At 36.3% G+C, this 25,711-nt stretch overlaps 1 protein-coding gene across 9 annotated transcripts in view; it reads right to left on the reverse strand.

Moving 5' to 3' along the window:
* Glut1 (Glucose transporter 1) overlaps nucleotides 1-25,711 on the reverse strand; it is a 250,614-nt gene that overhangs the window by 76,348 nt on the left and 148,555 nt on the right. For 7 of the 9 annotated variants that reach the window (XM_067146970.2, XM_067146967.2, XM_067146968.2 and 4 more), the window contains exons 9-10: nucleotides 18,757-18,981; nucleotides 14,842-14,981 (exon numbers count right to left, since the gene is read on the reverse strand). In XM_067146970.2, the coding sequence (XP_067003071.1) occupies nucleotides 14,842-14,981; nucleotides 18,757-18,981 (365 nt within the window). Of the gene's footprint in view, nucleotides 1-9,156; nucleotides 9,388-14,841; nucleotides 14,982-18,756; nucleotides 18,982-25,711 lie in introns of those variants that run through there. The other 2 variants (XM_067146971.2, XM_067146965.2) reach the window with 2 other exon arrangements.

Raw genomic sequence — 25,711 nt, forward strand, 5'->3', positions numbered from 1 at the left:
CATGATGTGTACATGTTATTGACAGCACATAGTGTTTCGGCCTCGACAGTAAAGGTAAAATCTACATTTGGTACAACGGAAAAAGTGAAGCCAGATGTTGTCTTAGATTACAATGAAAACAAACCTGTTGTGGACCACAATGACCAGCTTACTATCCATTTGGTAGAAAAACTTTGAAGTGGTGGAAGAAAGTATATTTTCATCTCTTCACCGTGGCAGTACAAGAAATCGAGAGATAACAATAAGATTTGTCATCTGAATGACTAAATGAAGGCTCTTTCAGCTGCATTTGTGGAGAAAGGAATTTTTAGAAAGAATTGCCGTCTCCACCATCTTCTATCAACCGTCTCGTAGCTCGCCATTTTCCACCGAAACTACCATCAACAGAACATAAGACAAGACCTACAAGAGTGTGTAAAGTGTGCTGAGAAACATAATTTTATTTACATCATTAACAACATAAAAGAGACTGGAAAACGATCTAGCAAAGAGACACGATGGTATTGTGAAAGCTGCAATGCGCCTCTCTGTTTACCTAAATGTTTTGAACTTTATCACACAAAGTCCAAATTTTATTAATTGGGACTGTAAGAAAAGATTATACTGACAAATAACATCCTTTTTTCTCTCATATAAGCATAGTAATAATATACTAATGTAAAAATGTTAAATGTAAATATGAAAAAATTATTACAAACATGAATTGAAATTTAAAAAGAAAAAAGTTTAAAAAACGTCAACTATTTTGGTCCCTTTCATATTCCGGTGCAAAATATAAAAAAATTAAATGAGATCAGTGCTGAGACAGATAATTACAGTTTCAAATACAACAAGAATAATTCATTTATCTCAACAAGTGTTGAAATTATAAAGTCTCAAAGTATCGCTAAAATGTTCAGTATACAGCAGTTAACAGGTTACAAATATGCCAGTGTTCAATGTTTTAACCTTTTAAGTGGTACATTTCTTTTGAGTAGCTACTAACACAGTGGCACATTTTCCATAAGGTACTGGGAAGTAACATATAGTCAGATAGTCTTGTGTAGTATAGTATTTTTATCGGGTTCAAAAAGTGCAGAATATGTATCAAGCTGTCAAAAATGGTCATAGTACGAAGGGCAAGGCGTCCGGCTCGCTGAGGTAAGCAATGGGAACTCACGGTGAGATACTTTTAATTGGTTAGGTATTTTCATCAGGTTTAAAAAAAACAAAGTCTCACTTTCAAACTATTAAAATTATTACAGTGCCAAGGGCAAGGAAAGAGAATCTGGTTCAGTGAGGAAAGCAACGAGATACCTACAATAACGTAAGAGACTCATCTACAGACACATCGCTTTTGAGTACGTACACACTACGGAATTTGCTATTCGAGTGGTCCAGAATAGGTTTCAATTTGTAGAGTTTCTTCGGACCACATGTGGCTTCATCGTATGCTTCATTATCAACAAAATGTAAGAATTTGAGAAGGAGATGAAATAATCTTTCAGACAACAGCTCCAAAAATATTGGGGTCTCTAATACCTGTCTACGAGAAAAGTAGCTCTTGTTGTCAGGTAGCTAATGAATGCCTTGCAAGAGAAAGAATGCAAGTAAAGTCATAATTTCATCTTTATTCTTGTCAGTGCACTGATTCACTCTCGAATATAGTTTCAAGGTTGATGTGTTTTCTAAAAGCTGTTGGGCATACCAGTTGGTTTTCCTACATATTAGTTCCACTAATTCAGGAGTGATAAACAATTGAAAATATTCTAGCAGATTATTTAAGTCTTCAATTTGTACATTTAGTCCAGTTTGTACTGTAAATGTAAATCTCAGCCCTTCAGATCCTAACTACACCAAGCTGAATATCACCGCTAGTGCTACCATCACATTCACTCGAGAGTCTTTCACCATTGCACTCGCTATTTCCTGACATTTCAACATTAGTGTCACTATCAGATGACATCACTCCGAATTGTCACAGTGTAATAAATCAAACAGTTGTTCTTCTTGTGGACGTTTCCGAGCTCCGCTTGCACCTGCCATAATGCACTATCTACCACTCAACAGTCTGGCAGCCAATACTGGCTAGCTGCCAGCTGGGCGTGGAACAAAAGCATTTGGCCCGGTCACATAGTTTTAGGAGAGTGCTGCTGTAGGCCAAGTTTGAAACTGACATACACGCACAAGGGAAAGCAATCTTGGATCCTACGATGGAATAAATCATCATACCCATCGCCGAAAGACATTTACAATGTGATGATGGAATATTCCATCATGGCAACTTAGGAAGCCACGCGGCTATGACGATTTATTCCGTCATTACCGCCTCAAGCTCCCTTGTAAACAGAAACAAATTTGAAAGGACGCCTGCTAATGTAAAGATACCTATGACATCGCCGGCTCTTGTTTCTTATGTAAGAATAGCTGTATTGCTACTATAGTTCTTGGCGATCATATTTACTGTGACATCATGCTATTAATCATGGATGACCTGTGTGCTGATATGATATTGAGACATGATATATTCAGATTTCATTCTTCAATTTCAGTTGCTTTTGGAGGACTTGGAGAACCCCTTTATGCCTGTGGACTTGCCACAGTGTCTATACCACCTGTATCTATTAAAGTAATTATTAAAAATAGTTTTATGTTGAGTCCGCCTTGTCAATACACCTTATATCATTATAAAGCAATAAAGGAATAAATTGGAAAGAGCACGTCACCTTGGAGGGTGCTGGTTCTTGTTACATCAAATGCTAATCACAAACTATCAATAGATTTACACAACTCTATGCATACCCTCTTCCTAGTTTTGAAAGCATAGTATAAGGGGTAGCTAAATACAAATATTTCAGCACTTTTGATCTAAAACGTGCATATCACCAAATATCTATCATCACAAATGAGCGAACTTACACAGCATTTGAAGAAATCAATTTCTAAAAATCCTGTTTGGTGTCATGAATGGAGTGGCTTGTTTTCATAGAGTGATTAATTCCATATTCAAGGATGAAAAACTGAATTGCATGTATGGTTATTTGGATAATATTACAGGCTGTGGTACAGCCCAATTGGATCATGATAGAAACTTGAAGTTTCTTGAAGCAGTTAAGAAATATGGTCTTACCGTCAATGAAAGTAAATGTAAATTCTCTATCAAAGCCATCAACCTCCTAGGATATACAGTAACATTACTAACACAGCAATTAAACCTGACCCTGATCATATTCACCCGTTACTGGATCAGCCTTTTCCTAGGGATCAGGAATCGCTAAAGAGAGTTGTAGGAATGTTCTCTCATTATGCTAAATGGGTGCCAAGATTTCTTGATAAAGTAAGTCCCTTAGTACAGTGTAGAACATTTTATATTGCAAAATCAGTTGTGACAGTTACTGAGGAAGGAGTTCCATTCTTAGTTAAGACTGATGTTTCAGATTTTGCCATAGCTGCAACCTTATCTCAGTCTGGAAGACCAGTGGTGGTCTCTAGAACTCTCTCTCTGAAAGTAAATGTTGGCATTCTGCTGTAGAAAAAGAGGCATATGCTATAGTTGAATCATTAAGCAAATGGAGGCAATATCTTGTAGGGCATCAATTTTTACTGTTGACAGATCAAAAATCATTATCATTCATGTTTAACTGCAAACGTGGAAAAATTAAAAATGAGATCAAACGCAGGGAGTGGGAATGATCATGTTTCAAATTTGATGTCGTCTATCATCCTGGGAAAGATAATATTGTAGCCGACACACTGTCCAGAATCTGTTCATCTGCTACAATTCCTACCCTTTATCAGCTTCATCAGTTGCTCTGCCATCCAAGTATAATGCGAATGGCACACTTTATTCACTGTAGCAATTTCCCATACTCTTTAGAAGATGTCAAAAAGATGACAGCATCATGCCTGGTGTGTGCAGAAATTAAACCCCGTTTCTATAAAAGAAAAGATCGACTCATTAAAGCAACATTACCTTTCGGATATTGAAATATAGATTTCAAAGGGGACCACTACCATAAAAACCTAGTAATTGATACTTGCTCACGATTATCGATGAGTATTCAAAGATTCCTGAAGAACAGTCTCCCATTGCATAACTGAAAGTCCTCGATATTTTAAGGTGAGTTTTATACTTTTCCAGATTGTCCCTTTATACCTTTCAATTTGAATCGATTCTTCAGTTGTTTGTGTATCCATAGCATCTACAGTTTCTATGCTGAATAAAACCAACATTTGGTGTTAACTTTATCACTGTCTTCCTTTTCAATTTTTCCTCATTTAAAATATTCCTTATTCCACAGCATTTTGTTTCCCTTCTTGAGTAACCATTGTCTTGGTGCTCAGACAGCTATTACAATGTTCCCTTCAGAACTTCCCATCACTAAGCAATAGTTTAGCTTACTGCAGAAGTAATTTAATGTGTTAAAATATCTCACATGTTCCTAGCAATATTAATATTGGTTGCCTCAAATTTTATCTAGTAACATTCTTTATCTTCCTTTTCTTATATATTGCATTTAGGCCGGTATTCATAGTCGTAGTAAGTAATACTTACGTTCAAGTCGAACTTAAATCTCGACTTTATTCCAGATTCCGGCATAATTAAGTCCTACTTAATAGTGATATACTTCATAAAGTCTAACTTCATGAAGCTGGACTTATTGGAATTCATAGTAATTTAAGTGTTACTTTTGTGATGAAATAAGTTGAACTTCATCAAGTCAAGCAGACCCTTGACTTATTTCGCATCTTAACCTATAAAATGGATGAAGATTTTGATGAAGTGTTAGAAGAAATCCGTGCTCCAAAGCGATACTTGCAAAATGTTATGGACTCATTTGAATTTTACAGTGAAGTGGAATTCAAAAGGAGGTTCCTGTGATGGCATTTCATATTTGTCCATACCTCCCGCAATTGTTGGCATCTCGCTATAATAAATTATATCCAAATTAGTGCTAGGTATAATAATACTTATATAATCTTCGCTTCTGAAATAGTATTTTTACCATTATAAGGACATTACTTACATTTTCTACAGTATGTATTGAGGAATTGAATTCTTCAGGAATACTTAACCAAGCATCTTCCTTTTGCTTAGAAGATACCGCGTTCGTCTTCTTATTCTCTACTAGCAAATGAACCCGTGCTTCGCTACGGTATTCTACATTGTATACAGATTTCTACGTGAATTACTGTACACGCGGTGAGATTTTATTAAATAGCATGTCTCTTAGCGTTATTGAAGAAACGTCACGGGAGGACCCCATACGTTCTTTCCCGTGTAACGTATGAGTTGTGGAGTTGTGATGATAACGGCAGGCTTACTTGCCTACTGCCATTCACAATCGAGTTGGAAAGTTTCATTATAATGGCAGCCCCCCTTGTTTACTGCCAGTCACAATCGATTAGGGGAGTTTTCGTTACAATGGCAGGCCCCCTCTCCTACTTCCGGACGCATTACAGATGAGGAGCTTTCATTACAACGGCAGGCACCTTCCCTACTGCCAATCAATATTGAGTTATGCTGTTATTATAATTATAGGCCCCACTTTCTTATACCAGTCAGCTTACTGTCAATCACACTCGAGTTGGTGAGTTCCGATTACAATACCAGGCTACTTTGCCTAATGCCAGTCACATTTTAATGGGTAAAATTGTTTGTAATGGCGGTCACCCTTGTCTACTGCCAGACACAATCGAGTAGGGTGGATTTGAACAAAATTGCATGTTCCCTTGCCTTCTGCTAGTCAAACTGAGAAGGGAATTATTCATTAAAATGGTAGGCCCTCCTTACTAATGCCAGTTACACAAGATTTGGAGAAGGGCCCCATTCTTTTTTTTTAACAAGTTGCTTTACGTCGCACCAACACAGATAGGTCTTACGGCGACGATGGTATAGGAAAGGGCTAGGAGTGGGATGGAAGTGGCCGTGGCCTTAATTGAGGTACAGCCCCAGCATTTGTCTGGTGTGAAAATGGGAAACCACGGAAAACCATCTTCAGGGCTGCCGACAGTGGGGTTCGAGCCCACTATCTCCCGAATACTGGATACTGGCCGCACTTAAGCGACTGAAGCTGTCGAGCTCGGTGGATCCCATTCTTACTGCCAGTCAAAGTAGATGTGGGGAGAATTTATAACAACAGGAGACGCCCTCCTGCTGACAGTCACTATCATTTTGTAAAGTATTAATAATAATGACACACACTTTCTCGATCACTCCAAACCGACCTGCTTTTATATATAGATGGCAGATAAACATGGGCACGTTTGTAAGTGCAGATCTTCATTTCTAGATTTACTGTTCCTAAGATGTTCATCATATCGACAAACGGTTTAAGCCGTCAGACGCCATTTTTATCGTTCTACATGTTTGGTCCTCAAACATTTTCTTGTATCTTCCATATTTATGGGTTTAATTGAGTTAGAAAATTTGAATGCGGTGATATTTGGGTACGTTTATAACACTTTATATTATTTTTCGCATACTTACGTGGAAGCTAGAATCATGAAATTTGGCTCGCATATGGTCGTGTCAGTGTGCGTGTCAAATTCGATTACTCTATATTTCCTATAAGTGTATCAAACTATGAAATATATGTGTAAAAATCACAAAATGTACGTACAATTGAGAAATACAGCCACATCTAACGTATAAGGGAGAGAGATACAATAAAAAATCGGGAGTAAAAAGTGAAAAATTTAGACTTCTTGGAATTTTTCCGTTGCTTACAGGCTAGAAGCTATAACGTCGCCAAATTTCAATTTTCTAGCTCGTCTGGCAGATTGTGTGGCCAGCTTGATTTGGGGGGAAGGGGGATAAAAATTAGAAATTTCCTGAAAGTTTTTTAATTCACTAAACCTATAGGTTATCGCTTTGGGTAAATATATATGAGTGCGTTCTTATGCTGAGCCCAAAATTTCAAGCCTCCCCCACCTCCCCCGCCCCAGTGTGCCCTCTGAGGGAATTTTGAAAATTTTCGATTTTTCTAGTAAGTTTCTGAGATGCCTGGAACTGCCTCATTAATTCACGTATATTTTCATTTTTGTACCGACTTGCTTATATTAGATAGATAGATGATTTGAGAATGTTTCAATAAATATCCTTGAAAGCCTCCTTTTCAACGGAAGTAAAATGCTTGCGATTGCATTTCGTATCCATTTAAGAAAAAGTAACCAATTTTAGCCGCAGAGGAACAGGTAAAAGAACAAATAAATAAACAAATAAACTCGGGATATGGAGCGCAGCGTAGATCTAGTTGGCCGTGTCTGAAGGATGACTCGCATATTCAACTGTTGTGATTATGGCTGTACTATTTCTCATACTGTAAAGTTCAACTTAATTGTGCAGAGCGTCTGCATAATAAGTAACGCTTTATCAAGTCCAGCTAAATAAAGTAGAACTTGACCAACGACTATGAATACAAGAAACGTTTAAGTCGACTTCACGAATAAGTGCAGCTTTGTTGAGTCGTTCTTATTAGAGAAATAAATCACTGACTATGAATACCGGCCTTAGAGATGTATTAGGATTCTAAGAGAGCAAGCATGTGGCTAACATCACCAACGTCAGTTACAGTAATTTGATCAGAATGACCTTTGTTGGAATTATGCCAGAAAGATAATTATCACACCAGTTCACTGAATTTGGTGGAATTAAGTATAAATAAATGTGTTGGCAACAGAAACCAATAGCATTGTGCTTTACAACTGGAGAAAGAATCAATATTTACACCCAGGAGGAAATTATCTTGAAAGAAACATAAGACTACTGCAGCATGGGTACCTTGGCTTACATTCTCTCCATGACAGGTATACAATGTATAAAATTTCAGGTGACTTCCAAGAATTTTTTAAGTTTTTAAAATATAAAATATACTGGAGGAGAAGGTAGAAATCACTTACTCACCACAGCTACTTCATTACTGTATTAGCTGACAATGACCCACAAAGAAAGAAAAGAAGAATGGCACAGCAGTACTACCCACAAACAAAGAACATTCAAATGATAGAGAAGTGTCACCTCTATATTTCCACATTCCACAACCTCACATACTTCTACAAGTATCATCCGTCTATATGGATGACAGACACTTTTCATAAGAACTTTAATTATTTAAGAAAGGTGGGCCTGTCCTGTTACCCCTTATAGTCATGCCCCAACTTTAAGAACTGCAATAACATAGAATGAAAGCAAAATGATTCCCATAACTCTTACTGGCTTTGAAGTGCACTGCTAACCAAAACAACTTACTAAGTTTTGTCCTGACTTTACTTTGGAGAATATTATGGCTTGAGTAACATCATATGAAAATGAGTTTAGTACACATCATTAAAAACAGAACTTTCTACTTCATTTAACTTGAAACTTCACTTATGTCTGTCAGTAAGAGGTAAAATTTAGAATTCAAGGAGAATGAAGTATTGCATTATATAAAATTGGAAATATTTAAGAAACTTCATACATTCTGAAGGCACAGAAGAGAAGGAAAGAACTGGAAATAAAATGAAACATGTTAGGACCATGGAAATGGAGTCAGATGGAAGGACAACTTGAAAAATCAGTCTCTTCTGAATATTTTGAAGTTGCAGGAAACTTAAGACAGGCATACAAATATAAGAAGTTAAAGAAAGTGACATACTCAAAGATATATAAACCTACAATTGATGCTAAATTAAATTTTAAAACACAATATGCTGCTAAAGTTCAAATGATGACCATTTATGCTCAAAGGTATTGTCTTCTCCACTTGTATTGAAAAATCTAATGCAGAAATTACAATTATAAAAACAGACTTTTGACTTTGTATGCACGGTACTGTAAGTTGCATTCTATAGTCTTCTGCTAACAAACTGAGCAGCAGATGAGGTAAAAAAACAAATGTCATAACACTTCCTTACGGTGTGATTATTTCTCTTTTGTTTTTTTCATTTCGTACATGGACAGAGACATTAGATAAAATTTGGTCAGCTATGCTTTTTCTGCTCACGCAAAAGAAGATGGGATGTTCATTTTTCTTACACCCTACATGCTAATATTACGGTGGACACTAAGACGACAAAAATTAATGATAATAAGCACATTTATTTCCACAGCTATGTCCTGTCATGTTGGTAGCTGTGGCCACATTAACAAGGATATAAACATGCACAAAGAAGAGCACTCAGATTACCTCAATTGGAATTTACTTCCAAATAATAAACACAAGCCTACATGTGAAGCATACATACAGCTTTTCTCAAGGTAAAAAGTTGATTAAAGAAATATTAACTTAAAATGATTAAAATTATGTATTAAAATATTATTTTTGTTTTCTATGGCAATAATCTTTTTAGGTATTTTATTCACCTATCTGTGGATATGAATCCGTTCAAACAAATTGTCCACTTATTAAGTTTTGATGGGTAAAACTGAAACAAGTAATATTACCTTACATGAAAATAGGTCTCATTCAACACTGTATTAACTTAATTAAAATATATTTACTTTGTGCAATATAATTTTTTTAAAGGAAGGTCTATTTTTGGAATGACAATTTCATACAAATTCAGACAAAGATTCTGAAGCAGAGCAAATTAAGTTCACATTTTATTTTTTTAAATTAACAAGAAATTATTTTGTTAAGAATTAGAAGTTACATATCAGAAAATCAGACATACAACATGATATAAATCAGAAAAATACAATAATTCACTATTGCATACAAAATGGAAGAAATATGACTGCTTCATTCATCAAGACAATGACACATCAAAGTGCATGCAAGATGGAACAATTGCTCTCTTCTTTGCTCTTTAATTTAACAGTTAGGAAAAGCATTTGATGGTGCCAGTAATTAAATTTAGAGATTTATTTTCTTACTTTTGTACACATCTATGTTTATTTTATGATTTTTGACTTAAATAAGAGTACTTTACTTTGAAGACTGTATGATTTAAAAAGTATAAAAGTTCCAAAGATGCCGTGTTAAAGCAATAAAGTCTTTGTAAACTGTAAGAAATGTAATTCTTTATTCTCCCTATCTTGAATTCTGAGCAGTAATAAACCTTACAACACAGCATTAGTATAAAGTTATACAAAGAGCAACGAAGTCTAACTCATCATAGTCAGTGTCATACAGACATACCAGCCTTGCACAGAAAATGTACCACAGCAAGCTGTTCATGGTTGTATGAAAGGTAATTATTGTAACAGGATGAAGATTGTGATTTCATATTTATTATCTGGAAAGAAAGTAGGGAAATTACAGTACAGTAACCTCATATTTCCGGGACTCTTTTTTCCCTTATCCAAACAGAAGTCTTGGGTACATTTATGAAATCAGATAACTTTTCTAATATAAATGCTGTGAATGATTATTCTAAGCAACACAAAATAGCTAGATATATTTCAGTTATGGTCAGATCAATGCTTTAGGTTTTATTGGGAATTCATAAGGAACCATAACTAATTTTGTAAAAACTACAGTAGAAACCTAGGCACACAAGCATTAAAAGATGAAAGAACTCTTGGGTCCCTTTCTTCCTCTGCCCCAAATTTCCAATAAGTTATCTCACAGGCTTGCAATTTAATTTCAAATCCCACCCATGGCCTTTCTTTGATCTCTAATTATTTGCTGTATATGGATCTATTCCCTTCTTGGTTGTTTAAACTGTCTTTTTTTTCTTTTTTTTTTTTCTTATCACCTTAGATGTACAGTATCAACTAATTATGAAACAGTACAAAAAAAAAAAAAAACTGGGCTGAATTACAGTTCCCTGAGATATATTTTACTCAATTACAGTTACAAATTACTTTTTAACAAGTAGTCGGTAAATATACAATGACTTTACAGAATACAGTCTTTTGCATAGGACTGGGACGATACCAAAGTTTACAAAGAAAATGTATTACTTATTCTTGCTTTCCATTTAATTTTTTTTTTTTTACAATTACCTTTATGTCACACTGCCACAGATGGGTATTATGGTGACGATGGGGCAGGAAAGGACTAGGAGTGGGGAGGAAGCGGCCGTGGCCTTAAGGTACAGCCCCAGCATTTGCAGGGTGTGAAAATGGGCAACCTCTGAGAACCATCATCAGGACTGCCAGCAGTGGGGTCCGAACCCACTATCTCCCAAATACAAGCTCACAGCTACGAGCTCTTAACCTCATGGACAAATCACTTGGTGTTCCTTTTTTAGCATAGAAACATTAAGCAGCTATCATCACTAAGTGAGACTGAACATGATACCATGGAACTTCCAAAATTATATTTTCCCCATAATTTTTATTTTAGTTGGAAACTTTTAGCACTTCAAATAATTTGCCATTTTCTGGTACTCTACTAAATAATTGGTTCTTAAAATTCCCATTGCTAAGCCTGAACTTCTTGTGGGAAAGTATGTTTGCATTTGCTGGAAAGATGCTCTACAAGGGCACTAGAAGGAATACCTGTGCTTAATTTTAAGAACATCCTCAGCAGTGTTGAATATTGTAGGATAAGCCTGAAGTCTTTAGAATTACTGGAGAGGTAAGGAAGTGCCTCATCCAGCACTGGTCAAGCTACTGGTTCTGCTGAAGTAGAAATGGAAAAGTTATCTTCATCATCACTTAATTTCCCCCCCCCCCGTTTCTACTTCTATGCGATGTATACCAATTACTAGAATGTAATGATTAAAACTTTATTTCAAGAAGTAAATAACACGTAAAAATTACATTTTGTAAAAAGTAAAAGTTACTGAATTCAATTACTTTTACTCTATTACTTCCCAACTCTGGTATCAATCCACCAAGGTATAGAGATTTTTTCCTTTGGTATGCTAAATTCTTCCAAGACACACTTTTTGTTCTATTACTGAAATCATATGTCCCATCTTTCAGTCACCACTGATCTGCATTTAGGGCAGTCACTCAGGTGGCAGATTCCCTATCTGTCCCATTCGTCCTCTTGAATTCCAACCTTACCTTCATATTGGGAATTTCCTACCATTGCATATTGTAAGTATGCTTTTTGAAAGTTTCAACCAAGTGCTTTTCTGAAAGTCTGTCAAATTCACTTTCTCTGTATCTGGTGGTGGTGGTTGCTGTTGCTGTCGACCCTACAGAAATAACAACCTGAAAATCTGGTACTTCATAAAATGACAGGACATCACCTGTATGTTCTGTGGAGACTGTGGGAGAAAATATTTGTTTACAGGAAGAGAAATTAGGATTGGAATAATTTACCAAGGGAAATGTTTGCTAATTTCCCAACTTGTATGAAATCATTTGAGAAAAGACTAATTAAATAATTTGTAGGAAATCTGCTAGTCAGGCAACAGCCCTAAATGTAGATCATGGCAATTGTAAAAAGCTGTAAAAAGCAGGTGAACAGTATCAAACCTTGTCCTATGGACACCAATAATTTGGAAACCGTTGACATCATAATAACTAAGAATGAAAAACTTCCTTAATTCAGAAAGAAGAAGACCCATGCTTGAGTCGAGATCAAAAGGTACAAGGCCTCTAAAGGTTGAATACAGCACAGAATTACTGAGACAAAAGTGAGATAGGTATAATCTTAAAGTAGGATATACAGGAATGCATGGAAAAGGTTAGGTATTTCACTTCTTTTTAATAATTAACTTTATGTCACACTGACACAGATAGGTCTTATGGCAACAATAGGAAAGGATAGGGCTACGAATGGGAAAGAAGTGGCTGTGGTCTTAAGGTGCAACCTTAGATCTTTATCTCCAAGTTAAGTAATTGAGAAGAACAAAGAAGAGGCAAATCATATCATACATAGAAAGGAAGAGGAATAGCCTGGTGTGAAAGTGAGAAACCATGGAAAACCATCTTCAGAGCTGCCGACAGTGGGGTTCGAACCCACTATCTTCTGAATGCAAGCTCACAGTTGTGCGCCCCTAATCGCATGGCCAACTCGCATGTTAAGTACTTAAATGACAGGATCATAATCCTGACAATTCAGCTAGAGAAAGGACCAAGGGATTTGCTTCAGGAATAGATCCCATGCAAGCTTGTTCGGACCTAAGAGGAGATGGATGTAGGGGGGAAAAAAAAAGAGGGACTGATGAGGAGAGAACCTATGTATGAGAAGAGAGGATATAGGAACTGTCCTTGTCCTTTTGTTTTCATGTTTGTCCTCGTCTTCTCTTCTGGTGTTGCTCCTTTTTCCCTCACCTACTTGTCATTGTAAGAAAAGAAAAGGAACAAAAGTCATATATAGAAAGACAGGAACATGAAATGGAACATATAAAGGCAAAACACAACAGACCAGTATCTATTTGAAGACTGCTGTATATGAAGATGTGGAGATTTTTCTTTTTGTTTGTTCTTGTGTATTTTTCTATTACTTCCTCTTCTGATGCTGACCTGTCAGTGTGTTTATCCTAGTTTTGCTCCTATATTTCTATATATGACTTGATCTGTCATTATGTTTCCAGTGCTATTTGTTCCTATTCTTTCTTTCTTTCTTTCTTTCTTTCTTTCTATGTATGACATGATTTGCATCTTCTTTGTTCTTATCAATTACATAAACTGGAGATAAAGTTCTAAAGCAGTTTGTGGAAGGAGTAGAGAGAGAAAAATAAGATGGTGATGATGATTATGATCATGATGATGATGGTGGTGGTGGTGGTGGTGGAGGAAAAGGAACAATAAAGAACTTTCTTTGAAAAATGAAAAACTTTCAGAGAGTATCAGAAAAATGAGGCCATTCAGTCCAGATGAATCCAGAAAGGCTAATGAAGACAATATTTTGATAATTTCAATAAAATGCCAAAACACAAATTGGATGGTTCATCAAAGTCAAACAGGATATGGCTGAGGTGGGTATCACAAGAAAAGAGATATTAGATAGAGCCAATTTCATAAAAAGGATCAAAGAGTTTGGGGTGTTCCAAGAGAAAAAGAAGCAAATGAAATCTGTTTGGATGGATGAAAGGAGGAGGGAACATGGTGAAAGAATGAAGACCTATTGGAAAGAGAGGAAGGCAAGGATAGGAAGAAATTCATTAAGTTACTTCATGTGGCCAAGATGGAAGAAATAATAATAATAATAATAATAATAATAATAATAATAATAATAATAATAATACATTTAAACTGCTATCATCCATTTAAATTGCTAATTGACTTTATCTTGGGACTCTATGAACATGGCAGTATATAAGAATCAAGATGGTGATATGTCAAGTGATTTTGTTTGAGGAACCAGTTGATTATAGAAACAAAAACAAAAAAAAGTCCAAAGATACTAGGTATGAATGGGGTCAAACAGGAAGTTTTTTTGCGACATTAGTTTTCATAATACAGTTTTTCTGTATCTTCTTCCTCAAGACTATTAGTTTTTTTTTTTAAAGTCTAAAACTACAAATATAAAGTTCTTCCAATGTGGATACTAATTTGTTTACCACCAGGGACAATTTCCACGATTGGACTAAGTAATGTATTCGTAGAAAATGAATTAAAGTATCCATTTGCATCGCATGCAAGTGCTACCTATAGAATATACAGTTCACATACAACAGTTTAAACAAGATATGCTTCTATAAAAAGATCAAGATTTACCAATTTTTTTTTTTGAGTTTACCTGACACACTGGACTCCAGTGGTAATGCAGTGGAATTTAAAAAGAAATGGTGGATATCAGGAAAATATCATACAAAATATTTCTGAGGTGTATGAACTAATCAAGTGATGATCAGTATAAGCCTGATACAGCCTACTGGTACTTCTCTGGAATTATACTCCTGTAGGACACTGAATTGATGAGCTGTACTTCACTTCTTTCAACTCTCACACACAGGCAAATCAAAAAGATTATATTCAGTAGAATACAGGAAGATTATGAGCTTTAACAGGAAACCAGGATGACTTACCTGCCATTCCCATGCCGAAATAAGGCCAGGATCTCCTCAAAAGTCTTATTCTTCGTTTCGGGCACTTTCTTATATGTGAATATCCAAAATATTGCAAGGAACACACTGAATGGGAGGAATGTGTAGTTTTCCAATGCTGTCTATACATAACAGAAAGAGAAGAAAATTAATCAGTAACACAAATATTAAAATCAAATTTAACTACAATATGGGCTACAGTCTGTCACTCTAACCACTTTTACTTTTCAAATCCCTTAAAACATCTATGATCACTTTCTCTACTTTCCTAATAATTCTCCTGCAGTGCTGCAAATTATGGCAGCAAGTTTTATGCAATTTCCGTAAACTTCAATAAACTTCATCCTAGGAAATAAAATAAAACTCAAACAAAAGGGAACTCTCAGTCCATTTGTAACAAACAGCAGCAGCAGCAGCAGCAGCAGCAGCAGCAGCAGCAGCAACAGGAGTCAACCTCTTGGCCTCATGAGACTTTCACTGTTTTGTGTATACATTTCTTAATTCAATACTTTTATTGGATCTCATTTGCACACTAGGTCATGGAAGATTTATAAACTCATCATGCTAGATATAACAGCAACTTGCAGGAAATGCTTGATCTCATACTAGTGGACGATGAGACCATAGATGACAATTTACGAGTGAGATTGGATTGAAGAGGTACTATTAAATTTCTAAGCAACTTTTACTCAGAAAAATCTGTTCCCTCTTGATGTGTATTTTTCTGTTGTTGTATGTTTGGTATTAAGCCTGAAGGCTGGTTTTATCCTCCACAGTTCTGCCAACAGCTGCCATAGATAGCCTAGGCATCACTGAAGAGGCATAATAGGGAAATGAGGAGTGAGGTAGTTTCCTGTTGCTTTCCTCACTGAGCCAGAAGTTGCTATTACATATCAGTCTGCCAAGCCCACTGAAATGCATGTACCATGAGTGATATTTTCACACCATTCATAACAGGGACTGACTGCATAAGGAATGGTATTACTAGCATCGCTTATACCTCGGTCACTTTGCTGTTATGGTGCTTTAATTTTTACATTATTCATTTCTTTTTTCCCATTCTTTGAAATTCCATGATAAAATTTGAATTTAGATTATAATAATTATTTTTTCTCCCTTGTGAATTCTTTGGAGAGAATGATAATCGGCTTATTCTGTCTTTTAAAAGAACAACCATCACAGCATTAGGTAGAGCATTATTCATTTTTATTAACACTGCTAATGAATTCAGGTTCCATCCTAAGCTAACTCTTATTATTTATATCTTGAGCTTCAGCAGCAATTTAAAACAAATTTATGTACTTTAATAACAACAACAACAACAACAACAACAACAACAACAATAGTATACTCTGCTGAGGTGGATGATCACTTGGGTAACAACAGCAATGACCACTGCGTAGGAGAAGGTAAGGTAAACCACTCTGGTATCAATGGACCAAAGGTGGAAGAGGAGAGTATCCCAACAGCAGTAGGGCCTAAAGATCTAAGGAGTCAACCTGAATGACATCCAGGGTAGGCAAAGCTCTGCAAGCTGTAGGGAAAGCAGTTTACATATGAGAAGAGAACTCCAAAATCAAACCTTAGCTCTATGACTACCCATCATGGGTCTTATTTTTTGGGAGCCTAGCTCCCTTCATTACCTTCTGTACACTTGATCCCACACTATGGTCAAAATATAAAATAATACCCCACACAGAAAACTAAGAGGAAATCCAGGGCCACAGAGTGAGCACTAAAAATATCGCATCAGATTTTGGGGCGACACCTAGTGCAAACATCAAGGACCAATCGAAGGGTGTCTAATCTCAAAGAATCAGGCCCAAACAGAGCTTTTATATAGGAGCTCTCAATGTCTGGACATTTACTAGAGTTGAGCTCACAAAAATTCTGGACAAACACACCATCGAAATTCTTACAATTCAAGAGACATATATCCTATCTTAGGATAACTCAACAACATATGGATACTAGATGTTCATATTCAAAGCTAAGATCACATCTGCTAATTTAGTTACTGAAATTTAGGCATGGCCTTCTTAGTTCATAGATGCATTGTGGATTCTGCAGTTGACTTTAAAGTCATTTCTCATAGTCTGTCAACTCTTACTATCAAGGGCGCTAACAAGGCTTACACAGTACTTGGGCTCCTACGAATGAAGACTCAACTTGATAATGTCCTGCCTGGCATTAAGACTCCAATCATTCTTTTAGGTGACTTCATTGCTCAGCTGGATAAGGAGTGAAAGTTTAGAAATGCTACAGGTGAACATCCATTTCAGGCCTGAACCAACCGCAGTGGGAAATGCTTCTTTGAGACCTGCAAGTAGATGAACCTTAAAAATATGACCATCTACCTCAAAAAGAATCCTCGTAAGTGTTTGACCTGGCACTCGCCTAATGAAATTATTGGTAAACTACCCATATTTCAAGTGAACAGTCCATGTTCCTATCTCCCACAGCAATTTCTGTGAGATACAGAAAGCAAAAGTGCTTAGAGGAGCTAATATTGATTCAGGCCATTATCTAACAAAGATTAGAGTGAAGACTGTACTAAAGTCCAATCGTAGATCAAATACAGACAATCCACAGATTTCAAATCAATGAACCCATGATAAATCAAAATGTCATTCACAATTAACAGAAAGAATTTGAGTCTCCAGAATCACAAAAGCGGGAAGACATTTCCAAGAAGGTTCAGGATGCTGCTACTCTAACAATCAATTAAAAAGAAGAGAGATTCCCATGGTAGACTGAACAGTGTGATAAACCTCTCAAAAAGATAGTCTCAAGCCTGCAATTGCTGGAGTGAGAGGAAAATTGAAGAATTCCTCAACCAATCTAAACTGACTGAGAAAGTGATCCATAAAGCAAAACGTGCTTATGACAAGGTTTAGCTTGAGACCACTGAAAAAACCTTCTGAAGGAACTCATTTTTGCCATGCTTTCAAATCTGAAATTACTGGTTACTAAGTTCCTTCGCTATGTTTCCAGGATGAGAAAGGTAATCTTATTCTGAATAATCATGACTATCATGAGTGATTAGCTCAGTATTTTGAGCTCTTACTCAACTGCCCTCCTCCAGCATCAAAGATTAAATTTGTGGTCCATCCTCTCATTTTACCTGATTTTCTTCCTCCTGATTGAGAAGGAATCACCCAAATTATTGTATCTCTCCCCAACAACAAGATTTCAGGCAAGAATTCCATAGTTGCCAAACTTCTGAATTTGCCTGGTCAAATGCAAAGCTTAACACTACATTTGAAAAGCTCTCACTTGTTATGAGGAAGAGTCATTTTATGTTTTACGATCATTTGTCTCAAATGCCTAACACCAGAAAATGTCAAAGAATTATTTATTTTCTCATGACTTAGATATGTACTACACTATGGGCAAATTCAGTGAAGGAGGATCTCATGGGTGTTTCTGAGACAATGTTTAAAGAAAGAACTAAGTTCAAGACCTGTATACACGGGTTAAAGGACCTTTCGAAAAGAATGAGAAGATGACCTGGTGCAAGGTAGTCGGAAGAGCGAAGAATTGAATTCTCCAAGATGAAGGAGTACTGGAAATCCAGAAAGACTGACCTGACAAGTTTTAAGCATGGTTCTAAGGCACTTTTAAAAATAATTGTATGGCCTAAACTACTGTCTATAGACATTTTGATCTGATGCAATTTAGGCAGCAGCCTGTGCGTCACTTTAGCAATTCTATTTTATGCTACTCTATGGGAACCATTCTGTATAAGATCATTTAATTCACATTCAGCATACATGTAATTTCTCACTGCATGTTGTATTAAATACCAAAGATAAAAGCTGATGGCTGATATAACAAAAAATCTGTGGATTTATATAGAACTTGTCAAACATAAAATATGATACATATTCTACTTACTTTCATGCTAGGAAATCCAATTCCAACGAGGAAATTGGCCATCCAGTTAACAAGCACAGCAATGGACATTGCTGCCGGTCTTGGCCCTTGTGAGAACAGTTCTGCTGTTATCATCCAGGGTATCGATCCTGGACCCACCGCGAAGAAAACGACGAAACATAACGTTGATACCACAGACAAGTACGACATCCAGTCGATCATTTCCTGGACGTAACCAAAAAACTCCTATCAGGCGATAGTAATGTGTTCTCCTTTCCCAATATGCTGGAGGAGACTAAAAACTATAACTACAAATCATAAACCAATATTTTTCTTTCATAAAATATGCAAGCATTATCAAAATAAAATGAAGGCAACTCATGGGACAAGGTGCTATTTACTATGGTGGCATAAATATATTACAAATGGTGAGATTAAAACCTCTCCTCCAGACAATGTCAGGAAAGTTGTCATGGATAAAGAGAGGGAGGGCAAGAAAAAGAGGCAGTGAGGGTGGAAGCAAAGCAAAGCATGCATAGAAAGAGACAGATAAGAAGAAGGAAAGTAAAATCAGCCCTTTCTGGTCTATTCAGAAGGTACCAAAACTGTTATTAAACTAAAACTGAAGAAAAACTGAAAGGAAGCCCTACAGATTGGAGGCAGTCATGGCATTTTGTTTTATGTGTAGCTGCATACGGTAGAGCACTGATTATCTGAAACACTTTGTGACTGCCGGTGTTTTGATAAATTACTTTTCGGTTAACTGATCCTTTATGGGACAAAATTGATGTTAAACATTAAACTGTATAAATATTTGTATCACACATCTTACAAATGACCATACATAAAGTAATACATTAAAGTAGGCCTACAGTTTAGGAAAAGATGTCCACAGTTTTCTTTTGCTTACAGGGCGAGATTTGCTTTTTTATCCCAAAATCTAACAAACATTTTAAAGACAGAAATTGGACAGCATCACATTCTTCTTCTTGTTATAACCACTTCATAGCTGTCACAAAAAAGTGAAAAGCTTCTTCACTGGATGACAAGTTTCTATCTTCATGGTCAAATACACTAGCACATTTTGTTATGGCATCACTATTCTTCTGAATGTCTGATATATTTGCATTTCCAACTCCATATTCCTGAGCCACTAGCACCATTTTTCAACTGTTCTATTATTTTAACTTAAACAGAAACACTGAGAACAATGCATTTATGTTTAGTCATCATTACAAACAGCACAACAACTAGCGGAACCTCTGCATGGCACGTAAATTTGAATTTGCCACCTGCAATATTTTCGGTTAGCTGATGTTTCGGTTGATTGGTATTCAGATAATCTATGCTCTACTCTACTTACTGTATGTTAAAGAAGGATTCAAGGAACTGGTAGTGGTGATTACTGCTTTAAGAGGAAGTATATGCAAGGAACTGAAATGTGATCTGTTACGCCCAACTTATGTGAAATAGTGCTCCAGTAATATTTTCTTTATCAGAGCTGTGAGCTGGTTAAAAGGATTCAATAACAATAAATCAGTACACTATGTAAGAAGGTATAATTCTCATGCCTACTCAAAGGAATAGCTAAAACTGCAATGGCATAACCTATCAAGATCTGGAAAAGCCACAATATCACCATGGACACAGAAAGAAGTACATATCAACAGGTTTGCAATATTTTATTGTTTTCAGTGGCAATATCTTAAGTATAAGATCTTTGTTTGGAAAACTTCCATCAGATCTATACGACTTGACCACAAATCTTACAGCAATGGGCTCTTTTCACTTGCATGTTCACCACAGACTGAAGTTAGAAAATGTTTCATATGCTCTTTTGTAATTTTTTCACTTTTGCTTGCATCCATATGAATGTTTCGTGGACATGTTGCTTCAGGTTTCTTTGAAACATTTATGCCAAGTGCCTTGTGTCTCTTCAAAACAGATATAGAGCTTGTTAGTTTATCTGCCACTCGCTGATAAAGCCACATCAATTGTACAGCTACATGTAGAGAGAGAGCTATGTACAGACTGCAACACACAAGCTGCAGTCTTCTCTCCTCTGTGAGCAAGAGTTGACAATGAAGACATTTCATAATGAAATTGACTTTGATCACTGTTCCAAACATGTCCTTTGTCCATACTCCCCTCTGTTATAAATCTGTTCACTACCTCCACACTCTTGTGCCTTCTGACAAACTGTTATCTTGTTCTATGTCCTTACATGTGACAAATATAGCAATAACCTTGGATGAAATGCCATATACAGCCGTAAGATTAACAATAAAAGTAATCAAAGCTTTGAAATTAACAAGGCAAACCATTTTAGAAGCTTCTTGTGCCCACATTTGAAGATGCCAATAGTAAACTGTAGATCCATATGCTTTTGATCTATCAAATTGCAACATTACAAGCTCTTTTAAAGTTTGCAATTGTTATAGCCTGTTTCCTTTGAAGTGAGTTTCTTCTTGTAGTTTGCTAGTGACAAAAATTAACTTGCGATCTGATTTACTTCTAATGCACTCATTAGTTTGCTATAGAAATTAAAGCCATGATCATAATAGTCTTCATACATGTTCTCCAGTATGCTTTCATCAATATCTCCTAATGCACGGTGCCTTGACTGTTTTGGGTGGAGATATTTCATACTCACTTTGACTTGATGGTTCCTGTTGCTCTGGAACTGAAAGTCTTGTACAGCTTGAACAGCCTCCTTCACATGTAGGCTCTTCATCTTCTTCAAAATCAGTACATCTATCCACCGTAACATCAACCATTTCTGTATCATCCCCATTATATTTCTGCATTATTATGCTATATAGCATAACTGTTAACTCCATAATCACGACTCTGAGTGAGTTTATTCAGCATGTTAGAACTTCTTCTTTAATATTTTGACAACATTCATGGGATTAATTCTAATGATTTCAATATACAGTTTACACTGTAACCTGCAACCGAACACTCCAAGAGACGCACTCGTACTGCAGCTATACTTGTCAGTGCAGATACAACTTACCACCATCTAAAAGTGCAACCAAGCAACTGTGAGTTTTGCACGGAAAAGACACAGACCACAGTTTTGCAAGGAATGATGTATATTCTAAGCATGTTTTTGAGCAGTTCAGAATGTTTGAGGTCAATGTCTCTGCTGTGCTGGATTCATGATGGAGCACAAGCTTGTTAAGTTCTTATATCCATTGGCAAACCACAAAAATAATTTTTAAGACCATCAAATTATATTAACATATTGTTCTAGATGTTTAACATGTTCAAGATAATTGAGCAGTTCAATGTCAGTGAAATTTATTTTCACTATCTCTCTTTCTCTCTCTAAAGGAATATGAAACCAGCAAAATAATCATCCACAACTTAGTAAAATATATTGTGTAACTGCCATGAGTAATTGAAGGTAATGAAGTGGTTTTAAAATTTTTATCAAGGTTATAGCACAATGAACCGCACAGCAGTTAAACTTACATAATTGACAATATGGTGCATGTGATCACAAAGTAACTTGGTGAAGTTCAGTTTACAATTTGGTCATTTTAGTTAACATGGTTTGCCTCACATGTAGCATCATCAAAGGTCGTAAGTGTTGTAGAGTATAAATGACAGAAAATGATGGTACATACATACATACATACATACATACATACACGATGGCATAATATATTTTTGAACATAGATTTAACTACATTTTATTTTTAATACCCAATGTACTTACTTTTACAATACATCTTACAAGATAAGCCTGTAGATGGAATTTCACTCCTGGTAAAGAATTTAACTGGATGACACTACCAAATTTGGTATAGGCTATTGTGCACAGGCACATTATCAGCAGTCTGGACTTGTAATTTGGCCAACCATTTTTGAGACTAAAATGTATTTAATAATAATAATAATAATAATAATAATAATAATAATAATAATAATAATAATAATAATAATAATAATAATAATTCTGTTTCCAAACTTATATGGGAAGCTTCCGGGTCGGGCTACAGACCACTAATCTCTACCCACTTCTCGCACCTCCCTGGAGACACAAGAGATGCGTATCGCTTCTGGGGTACTCCTTAGATTTTTGCCCTCATCTACTCTAATGTTTCATATTGGCTATTATTATGGTGGGCTCGCCACACTCAAAAGCATTTTATACCTAACTGCCAGGTTTCAACGAAATCGCCCCCAACCTGGAGAACAGACACCGCCAGCTGCTCATCACGAATGCTATGATGTGGTAATGCTATTGACAAAACGGTTTGTCACTATGTGCACCGTTTTAGTTGTACAATCCAAATGTTCGAGGTGCTGTCATTTGAAAGTAGAATTACCTGTTGTCTTAGGATAGTCTATGAAACCTTTTACTGTACATTTACAATTTGTATGGTGAGAATACATGTGTACATAATAAAATGTAACGTAATGTATTAGTTAGAACCAATAAGAGGAGAGAGAATGTGTTTGACTGACTCAGGGCCTTGATGCAGAATGAGGCTAAGTTGTGTGAAAATAACTCAGCACAGGGTTGTTTATACATCTGGAAATACACAGCACTTAAAAGATGATGATGATGATGATGCTTGGTGTTTAAAGGGGCCTAACATCTAGGTCGTCGGCCCCTAATGGTATGACGCGAGACGAAATGAAATGAAAAATTAAAAGTCCAAAATCCTCCACTGATCAGAATTCAAAACATGAGGACGACGAAGAATGAATGGGTGGAAATGTATTTGAAACAATCAGTGGATCTGACCCACAATGCCTCACATCCACAGAAACGGATGTAAAGCAAGAGTATTACTGACCAAGGGACTGCTTCTATAGCATATTACTGAATTGATGATGCTTGCAGTCTAAAGGGGTCCGAAATCCAAGTCATCTGCCCCTAATAATGGTACTTATCGCTAGGAAAGCAGAACTATAGTATTTGTCATGTTGCAGTATTAATCAAAAGTAGCATAGACTCGTGGTATTCCACACATTATGGTACTACTCACAGGTAATGAAATTCGCACATGTAATTCAGAACTATGTTGTTTCGCACATTGCAGCGCCATTTACAGGCAACGCAAACCTATGGTGTTCATCACGGAAGTATACTAACAACAAGGACTCGTATTATCCCGCAGTGTTCCTCATAGAGTGGTTACTATTCATAGGCAAGCCAGAACCAGGGTGTTGCCCACCCATGGTGTCGCTCATATAGTAGTACTAATCACAGGTACTGTAAAAGCCGGAAGCGCACTCTGTTGTTATTAATCACAAACCTATTTTGTACCTAATCCATGGTGTTTCCTGCGTGGTGGTACTAATTACAAGTAATCTCATGGTTCTAATTCGATCATCCCTTGGTTGCCCCTTTTAGTCACCTCTTACGACAGGTGGGGATACCGTGGGTGTATTCTTTGTCTGCGTCCCCCACCCACAGGGGGTGCACTTTAAAGGGTTAACATTCTCATCCGGCTGGAGCTGAAAATGTGAAATTGTTGATCAAGAATGTATAGTACAGACACATTTTATGTGGTGTATAAATCTGTAATTAAGGGTGTAGGAATGAGTAGCTACAGGACTTGAAAGAGATTTCACCCAGCATTTAACCAGGTTTGCAATGGGAGGCACAGTAAACAATCTCAAGGACATCCAGGCATTGGATTTGCATCTAATTGTCTTTCATGTGTGTTTGTACCATTAATTGTGGTCAGACTCCTAACACATTGAGTTACTGTGGTCAGAAGTGTATAACCCATAAGAAGTCTGCTCTTCATATTTTAAAAGAAGTGTTGATTTTTTTATTTCAGACAAGGACATTGTTGTTCATCTGAAACAGTAGGATAGCTTACAACACAACCAAATAGTTACTAGAGCTACAAGTTTAACTTACAGTATCATGATTATACATCATGTTAATTTATGTTGTGGTGTCAGTGTGTAGCTAACAATAAAACAATACACCGTAACTTGCCTCCTAATAACTCAAGATGACTGTAGCTCATAAAGCATGTTTGCAGGGTGTATGCAACATAGAAAGACTTGTTATGCATGCAGGCGTACCAACAAGATGTGTTTGCACTGAGATGCCACTCAAACACTGTACAGTAGACTGGAAAGAGAAACAAAGGCAAACAACACAACATGAAGTCATTCTCCTGCAATTTTCTTAGACCATACCACATGAGACAAGCCAAGCCCATCACCCCATAGGTCTGCTAGCATTTGGGCAGTGTTGAAAGTTCACTTCCACTACCATTACCAGAAATTTATTTTCCCTCCGTTAATCATAATACAACTTGCTAACACATGTGATGATGCAAGCTACGTTGTGCACCAAGAAGCAAGTGAAACAGAACCAAGTTAAGCAGTGTAGGAGGGCTTGAACTGATGGCTCAATTTTTTTTTTCCAATTAGATTGAGGATGAGTTAATCATTTGTGAGTGATTTATTAATGAAGTTAATTGAATACTCTTGCGATCAATGAGACAAAATTTGAAAAATCTACAAATTATAATTCAGTGAAAATAATAATATGTTGATAGTTCAATATACTGAACTTATTAAAAAAATTTAAAAAAAACCCAACCGAGAAACTTCAAAAAATATGCAACACAGAAATGGGACATAAGTCTGGTATTTTACTTCACTATCAACATATAAAATGATTCAATGCCTTCGTTGTATAAGAGAGAGGACTAATAAGGCCATACTAATGCTTGAAGATTTTGAGAGTGCCTGTTGAGAGGTCTATACAGAATCAATTGCATATTTTGTTTTTATTCTTTAAATGTAAGTAAAGAGAGAATTAAATTTTATGAATTCTCAGCTGAAATGAAAAAAGCAGTTTAAATATATTATTGCAAGTTCCACTACAAATTTCATGATCTAAGTCTTGTAATTTAAGTGGAATGAGAGTGATTTCTGTTCATAGTACATTTAGAAACATTACAATTGTAGTATATCAAGAATGGTAGGA

The sequence above is a fragment of the Anabrus simplex genome, chromosome 5 (assembly GCF_040414725.1).
Source record: "Anabrus simplex isolate iqAnaSimp1 chromosome 5, ASM4041472v1, whole genome shotgun sequence".
NCBI lineage: Eukaryota > Metazoa > Arthropoda > Insecta > Orthoptera > Tettigoniidae > Anabrus > Anabrus simplex.